General features: G+C 41.3%; 1 protein-coding gene and 1 pseudogene across 1 annotated transcript; both read right to left on the bottom strand.

The window, feature by feature from the left end:
- Window positions 1–879: 879 nt before the first annotated feature.
- On the bottom strand, window positions 880–10011 carry LOC136516477 (protease Do-like 2, chloroplastic). Its single transcript, XM_066509878.1, has 21 exons — window positions 9758–10011; window positions 9503–9619; window positions 8772–8825; window positions 8439–8512; window positions 7905–7968; window positions 7627–7671; window positions 6850–6957; window positions 6443–6520; window positions 5808–5874; window positions 5605–5663; window positions 4630–4729; window positions 4236–4315; window positions 3417–3473; window positions 3167–3270; window positions 2514–2601; window positions 2340–2425; window positions 2228–2252; window positions 2055–2126; window positions 1919–1969; window positions 1775–1835; window positions 880–1682 (listed from the first exon to the last, which is right to left on the bottom strand). Exons 1-21 carry the CDS (start codon window positions 9917–9919, stop codon window positions 1438–1440), a joined length of 1797 nt encoding a protein of 598 aa, XP_066365975.1. The 5' UTR covers window positions 9920–10011; the 3' UTR covers window positions 880–1437.
- Window positions 10012–10464: 453 nt separating this feature from the next.
- On the bottom strand, window positions 10465–15115 carry LOC136516953 (uncharacterized; annotated as a pseudogene).
- Window positions 15116–20053: the final 4938 nt, after the last annotated feature.

Below are 20053 nucleotides of genomic sequence, written 5' to 3' on the forward strand. Positions count from 1 at the left end.
TGCCTTCTGTGTGAATGTGCCATTTTTTATTTGGACAAGTGATCCTGCTGCTGTAGCCAATCTTGTTCTGGAGTTAGCATTTTTCGGATGCGAACATACCAGTCATTAGCGCATCTCCAACCCACCCCCCCCCCCCCCCCCCCCCCCCCCAAAAAAAAAAGAATTAGTAAATCATTGTGTTTTCTGAGTGGCAAAAAAAAGAAGCATATCTATTGAGTTCCTTCAACAGTTTCCAAAATCTCACTCCTAAAATATAGGAGATAATTTTGTATCATGAATCCCGAACTATTTTCAAATTCCTTTCTCTTTTATACATTTGCATTGAGAACTCTATTCTACTACTCATTCTTCCACCTTTAGATTGGCCAATGGATACGTGCGTGTATATTTCCGCATGATTGGATTGATTTTCCTAAGTGTGAAAAGTTTGGGAGCTGAGATAGGGAGTCGTTGAAGAGCAGTTTTTTTTTCAATCTTACCAAAAAAAAATAAAGATTGGGCGTGGAGAGCAAGTGTGGAGTTAACATTTTTAGATGTAAACTTAGCTGCTGCTATGATGTTATCATTACGGAAGTCATTAGCACTGGATTCAAAGCAACTCCATTTGCTTGTTAAACATGATCATTCATACGTTATGTACATGGTCTCAAAGGTTAAAGATACAAAGGTGTGAAATCAGATTTGAATCTGCTACCTTCATTGAAGCATGTCCACTTTCGCCTGCTTATCCATCTTCTGAGATGAGTGACTCCAGTCCTGACTCCTGAGAGCAGGGCACCCACTGATGCAGCAAACCCGAATGCATTTTTGTACAAATTTCAAGCGAGATATATGAATAAACAAACCTGAAACATAGTATAACAACTAAACTATAATGCATGATGCCCAATTACCAATAAAAAAATAGATATGTATGGCAATAGACTTTCTTCAGACTGTTTAGTAGCCGGGTCCAAGCAATTCATCTTCTGGACACCTGGCTCTAGCAACTCTGAATAATAGACTATATAAAGCATAACTCCATGAATTACAAAAACTAAAAGAAACATAACATCCTATAGATATTCTTTGTTCTGCGATATCAATAAGTGAGCAGGCGTAAACCAACAAAAATTCTGGACCATCTATTGTGTATTTGCAAGTCGGGAGGTTTACAGGATTGCTGATGGACAAATTGTACAATCCCTCAATTCCTGACTGCCTAAAAAATGAAGATGAATAAATCATCCTATGGCTCCTAGTGTACAACATAACTCTTAATTCTGTCTATGCTAACATACAACATGACAGCTGTGCCGCAAGGTGCGTGTATGCCTACACAATGGGATGAGTACTCCTGCCGCCATTGTTCACCGGCAGATACTTGCATTTCACTGGCCCTACTGCAGATTTAACTGAAACCTCATGCTCAGTAGCTCATCCATTAAAAAAGAATGATCATGCCCACAAGAGACAATCGATTCCCATTTCAAAGTTTGTGACAGGACTTTCACCAAAATCTTCGCTTGTTTTTTGTATGTCATTCTTTGTTTCTACATATGGTTGTGATAGATCAGATGACCGTATAGACGGTATGGCATGTTCCTTGAGAATGTCTGATGATGCAGCAGCCGCTTCTTCTCGATGCAAAACAACAAGGAAGTCGTCTTCGAATTCGAATGTCAGGAACTTATCTTTACAAGCTACACATTTGAGTCAAACCATGATAAGGCTGAGAAGGAAAGGAATCTGAAGGTGTTAGGAATTCATTGAACATTAGGCAGTCAGTACTTACTGTCCACAAGATGAGCAAGGTGATGGATATTCTTTATTGTGGTTCCGTTTAGTTTCATGACCTGGTAACATTATTGGTTAATGTAACCCGTAAGTTCCAATTCACAAGCATAAGAAAGACAACCAAAAGGTAGAAGAGGTTTACTTGTTGATTGCCCATGTGCTCATATCCGATGTTGACCTCGTGCGCCAAAACCTAGATGGCAGTAGTTAATCAAGAGCATAATAGCATAGCAAACCACAAAATTAGTCGACTGAACTAGCCACAAAATAAAGCATACCTGTGAGACAATAACAATTTGCTCGCCCTCAAAGGTTGCTAGAGAGTAACGTGCTTTTGCTAACAATTTCAACTGTATATGAAGATAAGATGACAACACTAACAATAAGAAAATGCATGCCTCAGGACAAAAGTAAGCTGCAAGCAAGATTAGCATGCTAATGGTGAAATTACCCCTAATGTATCTTCACACTCCTCCCTGTACATGAACAGAAATTTATGATTTAGTAACTAAAAGCTTCATGATATCACTAGTCCTAAAAGGGGAAGTCCACTGGTTACTTACTCTATAAATGGTTCTGTTAAAGGTGTGAAGACAAGGCCGGCAACTATCAGATAAGAAGGTTGGCCACCCTCGACATGAAACGGCACCTTAATTAAGAATTCAGATTCTTGTTAAAAGTGCACCGGTGAAATTTGCATTTCAAGTTTTTGGTAAGATGAGGGTTTAGTATGTCACCAAATGTTTTCTTGGCTGCAAAATAGTTTGGACTCTCATGGAATTGCCATCACGAATGATTCCTAGCTGAGCAATATCACCTGCATACCTGAATAATAAAACTATCAAATTTTACTGCAACACATGCTCTAGTGTAGGAAAAAATGTAGCTCCGTAGATTTTAAATAAAGATGCAACAGAATATCAGACATATAGAACATACACAATGCATTGGAAACAAAACAAGGATGATTTAGATGGATAAAGTTTGTAACAATGTATTCATATCCAGAGGAGGCTTATAACGTTAAAAGGGATTCCACATAAGGGCTTGTCCACCCCAATCCACATGGTGGATTGAGGCTCACATGCCAGTGGGTGACTGAACAAGAAATTTTACCCATCCATACCCAAAGCACAGTTAACAAAGCACGTGATTCGCATATAACGCCTAATCACATGCTGACACAATATCCAATCATTACTGTTAATGGAAGATGAACCAAAGTGAAATACAAAATTTTGGACAGCATAAAATTGTCATTATTGGAAGGCTCAGCCGCACATAAAAAAATGTTTAAGAAACATAGGGAAAAGCAATGTTTTCTGCAAAAGATAACATCAACAAATTATGAAAAGAATGAAAGCTATCAGGAATAAGCTACAAAACTTACTTTTGGCTTGTGAGATAGCGGAAAGCAATCCGTTCTGTGGACCGAAATGGTACTGTTGCTTCACATCCTACTGCGATACCATCAAAGCTAACAATTACATCTCCCTGGAGACAAAACAATCTGATAAGCTTAAACAGACGAAGCAAAAACAGTTTGGACAATCATTAACCCAGAAAGATCCATTTCAATAAAAAACAAGGAAAACTGAAGGCATTCAAATCTGTGAACTGGATCAATTAGTGAATGTTACCTTTTGCAAAACACTGCTTGCTGGAGCAGTAGGCTCAACCCGACGAACAAGAACACCCTTCAAGAGAAAAGCAAGATGGCATGTCATAGGGACACACTGGACTAACTGACTAAGCTTAGAGCTGTGCTCAAAGCTAAGGACCATCTATTAGTATTTAGAGGACAATTTTTTTTCTAAATAATTTTAATAACAACTTTTAGAATACTGTATGGATATGCAAGGTACTCTCAGCCAGAAACCATAACTACCAAGTAGCAATCCCACCTAATGTAACTAACTCGCAAAACAACAAGGTGCATTTAAGTGCTGATTGAAGGCAACCTCAATTAAGTCCATCAAGGGATCTGCCACCAGGATGAATGATTCAAAGATGATAGCAAATCTTCCACAAATATTCTTTGTTTTCTTCCAAGTGAAATCTTCCTTAAATATTGTTAGACTAATCTAAGGATAACTGAGGTCCACGTCACAAGAAAAAGAAGCCATCTACACTCAGTCGAAAAGTTCTGAATATATGCAAGAATTCAAGCATAATTTATCTCTTTATCTGCTTTTCTTTTTAATTTTATTGCTATATAGGATATTTCATGGTGTGTGATAACTCAAACCACTCAACAATATCATGCTTATCAAATGTGGAAGTACAGGAGCACCTACACAGTATGCAAGATGATCAGTGCAACCATAGATTACACAGGTCTCAACAGGGAAAGAGCGGCTAAACCATCTAGAACTGTGCTTGTGTGTGCATCAGAGTACACTTGAAAATATATACTTCAATATTTACAAGTTGAAGTTCATAAGATACAGGTAGCCTACCTCGCTTGAAGGTACTTTTAAGCTTTCACGCAATGCCGGATTTTCCAATTTCTGAAGTAAGACACCCAAACAAGGAAATCCTACATATTTTTTGGAAACATTGAGCACAACTTCAACATAGTAGGGTTAGACATCTCACAAAGTTAGTGTACTGGAATACGGTTTTACTAAGTAATGCACACTCGATATTCATACAATTAGGAACTAACTATAACATGTTTAATGAATCAAATTTTTCTTCAAGGGAAGTTGCTACTTCTGACTTTATATAGTGCAAAGGTAGCATCTATTTGAAATGTCTGGTTGAATGTACAAACCAACTTATATCTATAGCTAACTAGGTAAAGTAGACATCGTTTTTGCTTGCTTATCTTTAAAACAAAGAATAATTTACCTGTGTACTTTCCATTTTTCTGATAGTCATTTAAGAAATGGGATACAACTGTAGTTGGAATAACATATCCAATATTTTCAGCTTCATCTGACCTGTACACCTAAACAAAACACATAATGGGAAAGAAAATAGAAAGAAAAAGAAACACTTGCATCCTCTTTCATTAAGCCTACCTATCTGTGCATCATCATGCTTAGTGCTACTACCTTCGTTCACAAATACTTGTCATCTCTGAATCTTTGATCAAACACTGATCACCATTGCAATCGTTACTTTTATCTAACATGATCAAAGTGTATTTTATAACTACCCTCGCAAAAAAGTGCTTTTCATATCTAATTACTATCTTCTGTGAGCATATGCGAAAGAGCCTGCTACCTGACTGGTTAGCAGGGCTCAAGTAGCACCCTAGGTCCTAGGTTCAACTCCCGGGGGAGCAAATTATACTGTGGGGTCAAACTTTTGCAGGTGAGTTTTTTTTTTCCTGTTAGCATATGGCAAACTTTGTTAAATAGTTTGTCATGCACCCACTTCTTGATGGTGAAGTGAGAGGACTGAAGAGATACTTAAAAAGCTTAAAATGGAAAATATTGCTAAAATGTGGAGTGAAAAGTATTTGTGAACAAATAAAACTGTCAAAGTGGCAAGTATTTGTAACTGTGGAAGCAATATTTTGCATACCCTGATCAAAAGCATAAAAGTACCCTCAAAGAAGACAATAAAAAATGAACGCATGTGATTCTGATCCATAAGCAAGGTAAATACCAATTCAAGTTCATATAGAATGATCATTACCAGAGCATATCAAAATCCAGAACTATGCCTGCTTCTGAAAGTTGAATAGCTATTTGATTTTAAAATAGAAATCTACCTAAATATGTTTTTAATCTGTTCAGATATACTGGGTTGTCCATCAATTATTCCAAAACCAAAAGTCACCTGTCAGGTACCAGTAATGTGACCGAGTAAAAGTACCTGAAATGCCACACCAATGCACTCCCCTTGTTCATTAAAGGCTGGTCCCCCACTGTTTCCTGAACAAAAGACCAGGACAACAAATCAGCTCATCATTTCCAGGAATTCTGGTAAGGATGAAGATAGGTCAATGCTATGAATATCATCGTATAGCAAATAGCAGACTAGTGAGCCTTTTTTTAAGGCGGATGCAAAAGACAAACCAGGATTTATGGCTGCGTCAATTTGAATGCCAAGAAGATCTGACGTCCCATGTGCATATGGAGTGACCTGGGCTATTCCAAAGGAAACAGTGTTAGTTCAATCATTCGGTTGAATATTTATCAAATATAATTATTAGAGAACATTTTCAGAACAGTGCTTCGCTTTCTGAATGTATCTAAAGAAATGTTGTATTTGGGCTATGTTTCTGCATACAAGTTCAACGCAGAAAAAAATAAGTCATTTGACAACTAGTCACTTTTTTATTTTATTCTTTTTGGAAAATAGTAAGTATTTGAGAATTGAAGACCAAGATGATTACACCTAACCAGATATAGAAGAAGACAGCAGTATATGACTGGAGAATGAAAAACGATGGACCAGTCTCCCAAACAAATGAACTCAGAAGTCAGAACTGATCACAGGAAGTCAGGAATAAATGAAGCATAGCATAATTTGTTCTTAATCCTGCCAACGTGCACTGGACAACTAAAAAGGAGCATGGGATCAGGTGTAACATTTTTGAGAAATGATACAGCTACTGCATGCAAGAAATATCATTGCTTTTCTCCTCGTTGAGGCAAGAGTCAAATGAAAAAGACAGATACAGAGAATTGAAGCATCCAAGATATAGCACCTCAATGCGTGATACAACGCCTTTTGTTACAGATATAGTGTCTCCACCAAGAGGATATCCCACAACAGTTACTGAATCCTGTCATAAGTTTGAAAATGAGAGTTATACAGCATGAAGTAAATGTGAAGTACTTTTTCATATATAACTAGAAACAATATGGTAAATGTTTATCTCATTTGCAGGAGCAAAGAATGACTTCAGCTCTGACAGAAACTTTTATGGTGTTCATGTGCTATTAACAAGCACTACATGTTACAGTTGCAAGTTACCAAAAAGTTGCCTCAACTATAGTTTCAAGCGTTTAACTGTACCTGTCGTGACTAGCCAGAGAGGAAAAAAAAAACCAATATTCACATTACATGGATCATTAAAGGTCCAGTAAACACATCATGACGATAATTGGTTACCTGAAGGCATGGCAAACGGCCAAAATGAAGTGCCTCTGTTCCTCTCCAGAACTCTTCATTCTCAACAGATAGCAATGCAAGATCACATTCGGTACCCCTAGCTAAAACCTGTAAATCATTTTGTCAGTTGACTTCTTACATGTAAGTTTTATAAAATCAAATGTAATAGTCAAATACCTTGCTCAAAAGATTACTAAGCATATGTGGTAACTTTTAATGTTGGTCTCAAAAGAGTAATACTGAAAATTAGAAAAATAATTACGATTATGATTCTTTTAATAATTCCCAAGTCCCAGTGGTGGAGCTTCCAATAGTCCAGTCCCACCAGTACAGTGGAATATGGTTGAAAAGCTAAGCTGGCTTGCAATGGATATTAGTTGTAAGAAAATGAACAGAAGACTGACTCAGGGATCCAGGATTTCAAAACCCATAAGCATAACTCTTGTTTCAGATAATTCAGATTCACAATAAACTGATAGTTACCTTACTTCAAGAGAATTGCAATGTTCATTAGGGCGTACCCAGTGCAGAGAGCTCCCGCTCTGTGCGGGGTCTGGGAAAGGGTGTCAGTGGCAAGCCTTACCCTCGCCTGTGCAATGCGAGGAGACCGCGACTCGAACCCGGGACCTTCCGGTCACAGGCGGTAAGTCTCTACCGCTTGCACCAGGCCCGCCCTTCAGAATTGCAATGTTCATTGCATAAACATTTTGATTGCGCACTCAGGAAAAAAAGATATTTTGACGAATCTTGAAAGCAGCATTGCTATAGGTGATTTACCTTGGCAATATACTTTTTATCATCTCCCCTTCTCTTTACTTTGACCTGCAACGAGAAGCAGCCTTACCTTAACAAATTAACTGACATACCTAAACTCTTATCCATAGAAAAACTAATGGTACATCGGTATCAGCACTTCATCAGAAATTTTAATTAGTTCATCTTCAACTGCTAGTAGCTCAAAAATTTAAATCAAAATAGTAACAGAAAAAAAGAGAGTGACAAACCAAAGTAAAATAAAAACATGAAGAGATAAAGCTGTCCAGTTGAATAACCACCTGAGTGTCGTGCTCAACGCAATGTGCATTTGTCAAGAGTTTGCCATCCCCAATCATAAAAGCACTGTAAAAGGACATGTCTTGTAAGATACACAAAGAGCTTCTAAGTTCAGGACATGTGAAAATCATAATCTTCAAAATGAGTGGCCTCATCCAAAAGATATGCATAAATTTCAAAACATGTAAGGTAAGAATATCTGTCACAAGATAAACAAAGGTACCGAAGTCAACTAATGTGATCACAATTCACAAAAGCCCTAGCATGTTGATGACTAAAGCAGGATGCCTATCACAATGAAACAAACATCATTATATTTACAGCCTTAGTCTCAAGTGGTCTAATCAGTACAAGAAAGAAAATGCTGCAACTTAATCTCTACAAAATTATGAAATCACTTATTGCATCATGATAATTTATATTCCACGCCTGCATACATCCCCACCCACCTAGAAATGCACAATAGATGAAATTTTATATGGAAGAAGTAAAATTAGCAATTGAACCAGATACACACATGTTATATCAACACTTACCTCCCACTGCTTGAATGCTGCCTTTGCTTCTGCCAAGGAAGACCATAATCGGGTGCGATATGAGTGCAGTAGACCTAACAGGAGAGAAACTACTTCAGGTGATAAGGACATGATTAATCACAAAACAAAGCAAAGTCTTACTCGACAGAACAAGATCTTTGAGCAAACCAGAGCACTGTGCTTGACATAATATACTGAAAAGGAAGTTGCAATACGAATATGACAAAGCAGTACTTAGCGTACACATAAATATATCTTGTTGAAATATAAGCTACTATAATACGGAAAAGTAAGCATTATCAATAGCCAGGGGCATGTATTCGTGAAGCCTACCTTGACGACAGCATTAAGGAATTTGTCCTCTTCAAGATCATCAAAGTCAGCAACCTGATGTAACCGCACGGTTAGCATAAGAGAAGGTTTGTAAGATTTTGGGGCAACATTTAATCAAGCATACATGTGGATTGCATTGAAAAGGAAGAAGAAATGTACATGGATGAAGATGGGTGTGTTTATTACTTTATTAGCATTCACAGGTGCATGAGCGCATTCACAGGTGCATGAGCAGTTGAGCACATGCACAAGATGATGAAACAGTACGAAACCATCATAAAGATTCATTCAGACTGAAGAGCATGGTTTATAACTGAGGTGGTGAACTTACAAAAAGAAAGTGCAAACTGACTCAAATCCAGAATGGATAAGTGCAATTAATAGTTTGAACAGACGACACCCCACCCTCAGGCCACAGCATACAATCCACACAGACGACAATGTATAGGGTAACCCAAAGCACCCAGCCAAACAACAGTAAGCATGTTGACATTGAAGCAGCAATGAAGTGAAAATATTCATCCTCGCTCTAATTGCCATTGATTCTACTCTGGATGCAGAGGCTGGGATATATTCTACTCCATCATGTAAAAAAGCTAATTGGCACCCTCATTCAATTTGGAACTACAGTTGTTAAGCAGTATTCAATTCTCCAAGACTTGGACCCCACTAGCATGCACTGTGCAACCTGTATAGTGTAAACCAAACAGAAAAATCGATGCGCCTCGGACCTGCGACTCCTTAAAATCGACGGCAAGCCCCCTGTCCCTGCGCGACGACGACGGCTGCGACCCCCCAGCGCCGCTACCGCCTCCGATGCCGCGCCGCTTCTTCGACACCCCCTCCACCTGCGCGCACGGGCACCCCACGCCCACAACAGCAAAGTTTCAGTCGATGCCGCACCTTCCAGAGTGAGAAGCCCAACTGGAAGTCGTACCGCGCGCGTCGGGCAAGAGCCACTGACAAAGTAGTGAGACGCAAGGTACCTCGTCGAAGCGCCGGAGCGCGCGCCGGCCCCGCGGCTGCTGGCGCGGCGCGCGGGCGACGACGGCGGGGCGGAGGCGGAGGCGGCACGAGCAGGAGGCCGAGGCCGTGGAGGGGAAGGAGAGGAGCGCCGGGGAGGCGAGGAGCGCGGCGACGCACGCCATTGCTGCTGCTGCTGCTTCGGATGCGGCTGGCGACGCGCGGGGGTTTGATTTGGGTGTTTCCCTCCCTTGCGGAGTGAGCAGCGAGCTCCTTATCCTCTCTCTGTACACTTTCATCAGTTGGGGACTCGGGGAGGGAGCCTCACGTGCGGGCCACGTGAGATAAGTATCTCTTTCTGCTCTAGATTAAATTATTTTAAATTAAATTAAATTTTAAAAAATATCATCAATATTTATGACAATAGATTAGATATATTATAAAATATATTTTCATGATATCATAAATGTCGTTGCTCATTCCTATAATATTAGTTAAACTTATGATATTTGACTTTAAGGTGATTCTAGAAATTGACAGAGTAGATGTGTAAGTGATATTCAAAGATGCTCATAGAAGTATGGTTTTACGTGTGTGCGTCTCTTGTGCGTGCGTTGTGAGTGTCTGAGTTGTACTACTGTGTAATCAAAAAAAAAGTGACAAAGGCGACCGTATGGATCTTCATGTGTAGTTAAACAATAAACAGAAAGGATTTCTAAGAAATGGTATAATGTATGACCACTCATCATAAAAGCTATTGGTAAGCATTCCAAACCCATGAAAAAGGTCTCTTGGAGAAGCATTCTAATAACCAAGGCATCAATCTACCAAAACTTTTCTCTAATTTTAGCATTACAGAAATGGATTATCCTTTGTTTCTCTGAACTCTGAAGGAACAAGCAAAACGAGAACAGAGGACTAAACTCTAAAGGTGTGTCCAGAATGGCACACGAAGACAGGGTTACATCAGAACTCCAGCAGTATTGTCGAGCGCCTTCTTTGGAATCGTGAATTTGCCAGCCAAGTCCTTCCCGGTGTCGTCGGCGATCACATGCTGCTTGATGAACAGCACAATGCCATCCCTCAGTATCTCGAGCTCTGGAAGGCCGGCGACACGAGTGAAGACATTCCACACCCGTGCGTCATCTTTCTGTAGTAAGGTCTCAAACAGCATCTGGAAATGTGAGATCCTTGCTGGAGTCATCTCCACTGGGTTGGCCAGGTTAACCACCTTCAGAGTTGCGAGGGAGAGCGTGAAGTTTGACAGCATCTCTGCAACTAGTTTTGCAAGGTTCATGGATCGACTTGACTCCATATTATCTAGCTCCTTAAAATGGTCCCAGATGCAGTACTGAACAAAGTAGAAAACAAATAATCAGAAAGAGAGACCCTTTGATCACCACCTATGCTGAAAGCAAGGCTGCAAGCACTACAAGTAATAGCTAGACAAGATTCTTTCCAAATCCGAATTAGTCCATGTAAGCTACCATCGGGCAATGCTAATGTGGTATTAGCACCATACCAATATGAAATATATGAAAAACACAAGTTGAAATTCACCGACGTCTTGAGCTGTCATAATAGAATGTCGATTCATACTGAATTCATTTATTTCAGAAAGGGGTGGCCTAAAAATGGATACACGTAAAATAAATCCACATAAACTACCTGAGAAAAAGTAATTTCTGAGCCAAACAAGCTTTAATATAAATAGCAAACATGATAAATACAACAATATACCTGCAAGCTGAACTTGTGATTTTTCTCATGGTTGCATAGCTTGGAAGCAAGGACTGTGTAATACTTATTGAACATCTTCTCATGCAGACAACAGTCAACAATGACCCTTATAATTTCTCGGTCCTGCATATCAAGCACAGGAAAAGGCATACATCAATAATATTGTCAAATACATGCACAACAACTAATCTTCAGGAACATTGATTGCATGCCTGCTTCCCAGAAAGGCCCAGCCTCAAGAGCTTCTCAAAAGCATCTACATAGTCTTCAGCACTCATTATAATACAAAAGATTGCTCTTCGTATGTCAGTGTTCATCCACTGAGCAGCTGCAAGCTGAAGAAGTTTTGTGTCTCTACAACATCCTTGCTTATAACAGCTGCAACCATCTTCGACATTAGCTACTGTGGATGGAACATTCCCAGACAACCACCATTGCCCTTTCTTATCAGGGTCCAAAAGCCTACTCCATGTTAGCCCCACGCAAGAGGACATCTTCTGCCTTAAGCTGTCAATATGTAAAAAAGGAAAATAAAATAAAATAAAATAAAATAAGTGTTAACTGCATTCTGAAATCACAATTCATAACACAGATGATGGGCAAGTCATTCTGGTTCAAACCTTTTGAAGCCACTTTTTTATTCGAGTATGGTGTGAAGGATCCTGTTTAGGCCTTTTCTTATTGTTCTTAATGTCACATATGGTCTCAAGCATAAATTCCATCTGAGCAGTAAGTTAAAACCATTCAGACAAATTAAAAACCTACGTGGAAAGTGATGCTTCTTAAATAGGTGCATTGAACAACATAAACTTACTCTTCTGCTACGTACATCAGTCTTCCCATCTTCTCGAACACCAGAGTGCAATTTAAGCTGATTCACAGAGTTCTGAATACTAAGGACAAAATCTTTCATAGCACCTGGATCATCTCCCCTCAGCTTCATTCCACAGCCTGCCCATTTAGATGAAAGCAAATTCCCAGCTTCACTCAGAGACGGAAAAAGAGGGTACGGTACTCTATACATGAATAGTTATTATGATGGTTAAATGTTTCAGTTAAGTTACTATTGAAATGTGATATAACACCATACACTGTAGGATGGATCAACACTGTAGAGGACATCCAGCTCTGTCAAGCGCTTGCTCAGAATCAAACAGGAAGATCATACACAAGATCGCTGTTAATATCGGACAACAGGATGCAACTAATCAATATTATGAGAATTTATGATTGATGTGGCTTTAAAAACATATTATGCTGTTCCATTCGAATCACAAACCTTGAGATGACACCAAATATACACAAATAGCAGAAGAGTAAGGTAAGATTTCTCAGAGATAGACCATCTTCTTTTGAGTGCTCATCCTGCCACAAGAGAAACACAAATAGTATCAGCTCAAGTCATATTTATCTTAGTAATAAGAAGAGTGATACCTCAAACGACTTAGCAATAGAGGCAAGGATCTTGGCACTGAAGTCAATACCAACCAAGCATGCCATGCCTACAACAAAGGCTGCAAACACAGCAGCATATCTGCAAAAACAACAAAGCATTAGTTTTGCAGTAGTAAACTATATCAAATTCTGACAAGACTGAGACTATCATATTCATACGAAAATGGGGTTTGTAACAAATACACTAAGTGCTTAATCAATCTAAAGAAAAGACTTATATGGTTGATGAGAGACCCTTAACTGTTCATTGCCGCGAGGTCCTCGGGAACAACTGGCCAAAACCTCATCCCTGATTATCTGAGAGCCAACACTTAGTGGAACAGACGGATAGATAAAGCAACAAAAAACGGAAAAACAGTACCCCATGGTTAATCAAGACCCGCAAAAAAATATCTGAAAGACAGGTGGTAGAGAAATATCAGAAGAAATGAGAGATCTTGTAGTCTAGGGTTGTACTCGAAAAAGCGTGGCAATTTCCTGAGTAATGGACTCCACGTTTGACTCTGAAAGTCTGTTCAGAAGTCCTGATGCATAGCAAACATTAGGTCATACATGGGAATACACTCGCAAACTAAAAATGATAAATATATGTGGCAACAATCAAGTAAATATAAGATAGAATTTAGGCTCAAACCTCTTACTCTGCGACGCATCTGGGCAATTTCTTCTGATTCTGAATTGGAAGCATTACGCAAACTCGGAGGTACATACTTCCCTTTTGATTCTGTGGGCAGTTCAACCACATTAGGCTCTCCATCCTCAGATTCCAGAACTGCTCCACCATTCTCTTCATCCATGTCAACACCTTCGTCATCTGGTTCGTTCATCTCTGAGTCATCCTCCATCTTCTTTTTCCTTTTCCGACCGTTCTCTTCACCCACATCATCCAGTTCCTTTGTTTCCTTACCAGCCTTCTTCATCTTCTTCTTCTTCTTCTTCCGACCATTCTCTTCACCCCTGTCATCTGGTCCCTCCATCTCTGTGTCATCCTTCTTCGCCTTCTTATTTTTCTTTTTACCTTTTTTCTTGTCTAAATTAGTGTCATCCGCCACATTCCAATCATATGCTTTTGTTTCATCATCTGAACCAAAGTCGCCACCAAACCCAAGGTCTGCAAAAAGTTCATCCATACCATCATCCGGACCTCCCAACTTTCCTTTCTTCACCTTGAGCTTTTTCGCAAGCTTCCTCTCCATCTCTAGATCCTCCTCCATGCTCACAGCTCCACCCATCTCCATCTCAAGATATTCCTGGAAGTTGGACTTGGGCTTCGGCTTACCCTCTGCTTCCCTCTTTCTCTTCTTCTTCTTCATGCCATCAGGCTCTTTCTTTGGCTTCTTCTCCTCAACCGGACTTGGCTCTACTACTGGTATTGCCGGCTTCTTCTTTTTGCCACCCTAAATCAATGAATTTAGTGCATCAGAATTAAGACAGTAAAGAAGGCAAAACAAGTTATTGCAGTCTTCCTTTCCAGGGACTTGGTAAACTCACCTGATGCTCAACCCAAGAGAGAAACCGCAGCTTGTGCTTCTCTGATTTCCCTTCTTTCCGCCTCTCTTTCCGTGACTTCTGCTCTGATTTCCCTGGAACAAGCACCAAGAGCAAACATTCAGCATACATTGTTGCAGTAGCAGAGTTCGTTCATCACAGAGCACAGGTATAAGACTCGGGGAAAAAAAAGCCCTTACCCGCCATGATTACTCTAAGTGCTCCTGACGCGGACTCAATTGGACCTGCAAATTGGGCAACAAGAGATTACTAATGGGCAGGGGCGGACACAGCAAAGGGACATGGATGTACACATGACCCCCGATAATAATTGCAAAAAAGTTCGAAATTAGGAGGCATCAGATAGCCAATCAGCTTTAGTTAGGGTTTGGGTGCTCGGCTTCGCACAGCAGGGAGACAAGAGAAGGGATGGGAATACCTGGTGGGTGCTCGTCGCCGGCGAAGAGAGCGACGAAGGCCTCAGCACCTGGCGTAGGACGGCGGCGGCGGCGGCCCACCAGTCGTCGGAGAGCGAGAGGGGGGCGAGAGAGACAGACAGAAACGCACGAATGGAGGCAGGAATGCGGCGGACGACCGGCCGGCTCAGTCTGGGGTTGTTCGGCGGCGCGGGGAGAGCGCACCCGCACGGGAAGACGGAGGAGAATTCCGTGAGGGCAGGGGCAGCAAGAACGGTTCGGCCGTTTGGGCCGATTTGAGTTTTTGGGCACTTGTTTTTTAGGCTGGAATGGGACAAAAGGAGGATGCATTGTTAGTGGGTTGAAACCACTTTAGCCCATGTTTTAGTCAAGAGCAACGTATTCTCTGTCAATCACTTCCTTTTTGAATTTGAGATTGAGAAACTATTTGTTCAGTCTAAAAAGGTAGCTAAAAATTAGGTTTAGTGCATCTAAACAAAAAGGCTAATAGGTGTTTTACTAGTTGATAGCCAATTAACTAATTGCAAACTTAGATAATTTTTTAGCTCCAGCTAATGAGTGATCGACAGAGCGTGCTAGCAGTAGGCCTTGCCGCTTGCGAGACACAACCTTCCCTCACGCTCACAGTCTCACTGGTGTGACCCTTCACTCATTTCCTCTTCTCCACTCCCTTTCCTAGGCACCATTTGGATGCCGAATTTTTTTGCGAAACGACACGGTAGCATTTTTGTTGTTATTTGGTAAATAGTGTCCAATTATAGTCTAATTAGTCTTAAAAGATTCGTCTCGTAGATTTCGTCTAAACTGTGTAATTAGTTTTATTTTTTATTTATATTTAATGCTTCATGCATATATCTAAAGATTCGATGTGATAGAAAATCTTGAAAAATTTAGCGTTTTGGAGGGGAACTAAACAGGCCCTGGCATTGTTGCATGTCAAAATAGTGTCGAAGCCATCGCTAGCTAGGAGCTCCCTTCATGCCGCTCGTCATCTTGTCCTAGCTCTACAAGTTCTGCAGTGAACCACATGTACACATGCTCCTACTACATGCTAGATAGATGTACATAGAAGTAGCCCAATGGCGCAGGATCTTCATTGATTTGGAACCTTTGGTAACGTGGCATGTATGTTGGCCAGTAGATAATAGCTTAACCTCTATACCTCTGTACATAAGCTAGCAGTACACAAACTAGTTCAAAATTTTAACAAGTGCCGCTATGTCTCTCTCCCTCCCATTCTTTCCACGAAGTACGGCAAACCAGCCAATGAGTTATCAATAGAGCGTGCTAGCAACATGCCTTGCATGCAGCAACGGGCCCGCCGTCACCATCCACGGCTTGAATGCTTCTTTGTCACCCCACATGCGAGACACAGCCGTCCCTCAGGCTCAGGGTTGTTGGGTTTCCGAACTAAATTTTAGTCCATATCACATTGGACGTTCGGATGCTATTTAGGAGAATTAAATTCGAGTTAATTATAAAACTAATTACATAGATGGAGACTAATTTACGAGATAAATTTATTAAGCCTAATTAATCCGCCATTAGCACATATTTACTGTAGTACAACATTATCAAATCATGGACTAATTAGGTTTAAAAAATTCGTCTCGCAAATTAGCCACAATCTGTGTAATTATTTATTTTTTCGTCTATATTTAATACTTCATGCATGTATCCAAACATCCGATGGGACAGGAATTAAAATTTTCCTGTAGGAACCAAACACCCCCTCAGTCTCACTGGTGTGAGCCGTCTTCACTCATTGCCTCTTCTCCACTCTTCTTTCCAAGTTGCCGGTCGAAATAGTGTTGAAGGTGTCGCTAGCTATCGCACTCGTCATCTTGTCCTAGCTCTACAAGTTCTACAGTGAACCAGAGGTACACATGCTCATACAAGCTTGATTTACATATAAGTATCCCAATGGCCATATCTTCACTGTGGAACCTTTGGTAACGTGGGATACATGCTGGTCAGTAGATAATACCTTAACCTTTATACCTGTGTAAGTAAGCCGCAATATGCGATTTTTTTTTAATTTTAACACTTTTTAAAAACTAATTTTAAATCTAACACGGTCGGATTTTTTTTTAAAAAAAAACAACACTTTTGGCCGCCCCTATTGCCCTCGCGCGGCCAAATGCCTGTGCTGCACTATGCATGGTGGCGCGGCAGAGGGCTGACGTGGCGACGACCGGAATCGCTGACTGCTGACGGGGCAGGGCCTACCGCGCCACCGATCTTGACGCAGCACTGCCACGCCCTAATCCGTGGCGCGGCAGAGCCGAATAAAACCCTCACTGCGACCCGCGTCCGCCAGTGGCCGAGCAGCCGCCGTTGCCCGAGCAGCGCAGCAAGGCCGCCTGGCCGCCATGCCCGCGCTAGCCCGCCGCCGAGCACGCGCAGCCGCCGCGGCCGCGTCCGCCCGCGCCAGCCAGCCCGCCGCCGAGTCCACATGCCGACGCGCCACCCCCTCCGGCCACGCACGACAGCTGCCCACCGAGGACTGCGCCCGCGCCTCCTAGCCCGGTCTAGCGCGCTGCAGCGAGGTACTCCCCTAATAAAGTTAGTAAAATTATTAAAGTATAGTTAGTATAGTTAGTAAAGTTAGTTAGTTTAGTTAGTATAGGTAATATAGTAAGTTAGTATAGGTAGTAAAGTTAGTACAGTTATTGAGTCTAGTTCTACATTGAATTTAGTCTAATTAGTTGTTGTAGTTAGCCTTGTATAGATGTTAATATTAGATTAGTTAGTATAGTTATAGTTAGAATATGTATTAATATTACTATGGACATTACGTACGACAATTTTGACAATTTGATGAAGTTTTTTGAAATGCTTTTACAGATGGATTGTTGTGTTAGAGTTTTGTATAGAGGAAGTGTTAGGAGAGAAGATGGTATATTTGAGGATATGGAAGAAGAATTGGAATGGTTTGATGAACCTCCTAGCTTCAACGACCTTTATGTCTATTTGAATGTAAAGTTTGACGGTGATTTTACACTGAAGGAGAGGTTTGATACTAGCAAGACTAGGGCACAATATGTCCTCATGCCCTTGCGCGGCCCTACTCACTGGTCCTGCTATACTAGGGTTCTTCAAGGTTCCAATGTGCCCATGGTTGAGATGGTGGTGGAGAATGAATACAGGATGCAGGGTGTTCAGGACGGATCGTCCATTGACGGTGTTGGAGGCAATGAGCAAGAATTGGGGGTCGAAGGGGAAGCAACTCAGGGTAACATAGATTTGGATGGTCAGTTGACGTAGGAGCAGTTTCATTCAACTATAGTAGGTTGTATAAGCAATGACTTCGATGTGAATAATTTCGAATGGGAAGAGGAGGAGCAGGAGGAGGATGGCAGGATCAGTGATGTAGTTAGCAGTGATTCAGATGATTCTGATGATAACCAAGAAGGTACAGATGCTATGCCAACACCGGCTGATGCCATGCCAATACCGGTTCATATTATGCCATTACCAGTACCAACTGAGGTTTTGCATGGTGTTCAGGCTCAGGGTAGACTAATCACATATTTGGTTGTAGATGATACCCCCTATGATTTATGGGCCAGAATTAGCGAAGCGTAGCAGTATGTTCCACCACCACCTTACACAGCGACTGAGCTTGAGCAACTAAGGTCCTAGAACGTACTTTTCATGGGCATTCCGAACTATAGGGATGTCAACATGACAGATATGGCAGTTTATGACACTGGTCTCCAGATATGTAGGAATTCATTGTATAACTATGAGAAAAAAAACCCTTAGGAAGGGGATGATATTCAATACAATGTCAGAGATGAAACTCTTCCTTTAGGACTATGTTGTGTACCGCCATAGGCCGTACACCGTTACTCATTCGGACCAGGAGTTGAGGTACCACGTGATATGCAAAAATGGTTGTATGTGGAGGTTAAATGCACGAAAGAGATAGAGTGATGGCAAGTGGAGGATAACTAAAGTTGTCGAACCCCACACTTGCCTAGATAATAGGGGGAAGGAAAATCATCAGCAGCTCACTATACGTTACCTTGCCCGTCGTATATTGGGGCTCGTTGATAATAATAATGACATCTCAGTGTCTTCTTTACAATAGTCCATATCTGGATTCGTTAGGTACGATGTGACATACGAAAAGGCTTGGCATGCTAAGCAAATTATTCTAGCGATTCGATGGGGTACTTGGGAGGAAGCGTACAACAGGGTGCCCTACATCTTATGTGCAATGCATTACTACAACCCTAGCTTGAAATAGTTTGTGGACACCGGAGGGATGTTTTTTCGAGACCCATTGAAGCATGTCCTCTATCGTGTGTTCTGGTCGTTCGCGCAAACGGAACATGCATTCTAGTTTTGTTGGCCAGTCATACTTATTGATGGCACTTTCCTGATAGGAAAGTACAGGGGTACCTTGATGATGGCTGCTGCTGTTGATCCTGAGGACCAGATAGTACCCATGGCTTTTGCTTTGGCAGAGGGAGAGAACAATGAATCGTGGTCATGATTCATGCGGCTTCTATGTGTGTAAGTGCTTGGCCCAACTCGCACTATATGTTTGATCTCGGACTGTCACACAGGGCTTCTTAATGCTGTAGCTGAGCATATAGATGGGTTTTCGTCTCTAGTACATAGATGGTGCATGAGACACTTTGCCGCTATTTTCTGGCGGCGTTAGTGGAAGCAGGAGGTATGTGACAAGATAAAGGCTATATGTTGTGTACGTATAGAGCACCAGTTCAAGGAGACAAAGAGTGAACTAGACAAGATGGTAAATGCAGCGGGAAAGGCCTGGTTAGAGGCGCAGATGGAACATAAGGCTCAGTGGGCATTAGCATATGGCGAGGGGGGTTTCAGGTATGGCATCATGACCACTAACTCCTCGGAGTCCTTCAACCATGTATTCACTGGAGTTCGATCATTGTCTATGTCTGGAATTGTTGAGTTCTCGTTTCATAAGTGCAACGAATATTTTGTGAAGAGGTGGGAACTTGCGCAGAGGAATATAGCTGAGTAGGGGCGCTTTGGAAAGGCCAGAGCTGAACATTTGAAGGAGGCCGAGGAATTGGCCAAGCAGCACACCGTCGAGCCGTATGGACCCCGCTGCCATATGTTTAGTGTACGGGGCAAGGGTGGCACAAGCTTGGGCGGCGAACGTTATGGTGGACGAAACTACCGAGTTGATCTTGAAAAGGTAGAGTG

This window comes from Miscanthus floridulus, chromosome 17 (assembly GCF_019320115.1).
Source record: "Miscanthus floridulus cultivar M001 chromosome 17, ASM1932011v1, whole genome shotgun sequence".
Taxonomy (NCBI): domain Eukaryota; kingdom Viridiplantae; phylum Streptophyta; class Magnoliopsida; order Poales; family Poaceae; genus Miscanthus; species Miscanthus floridulus.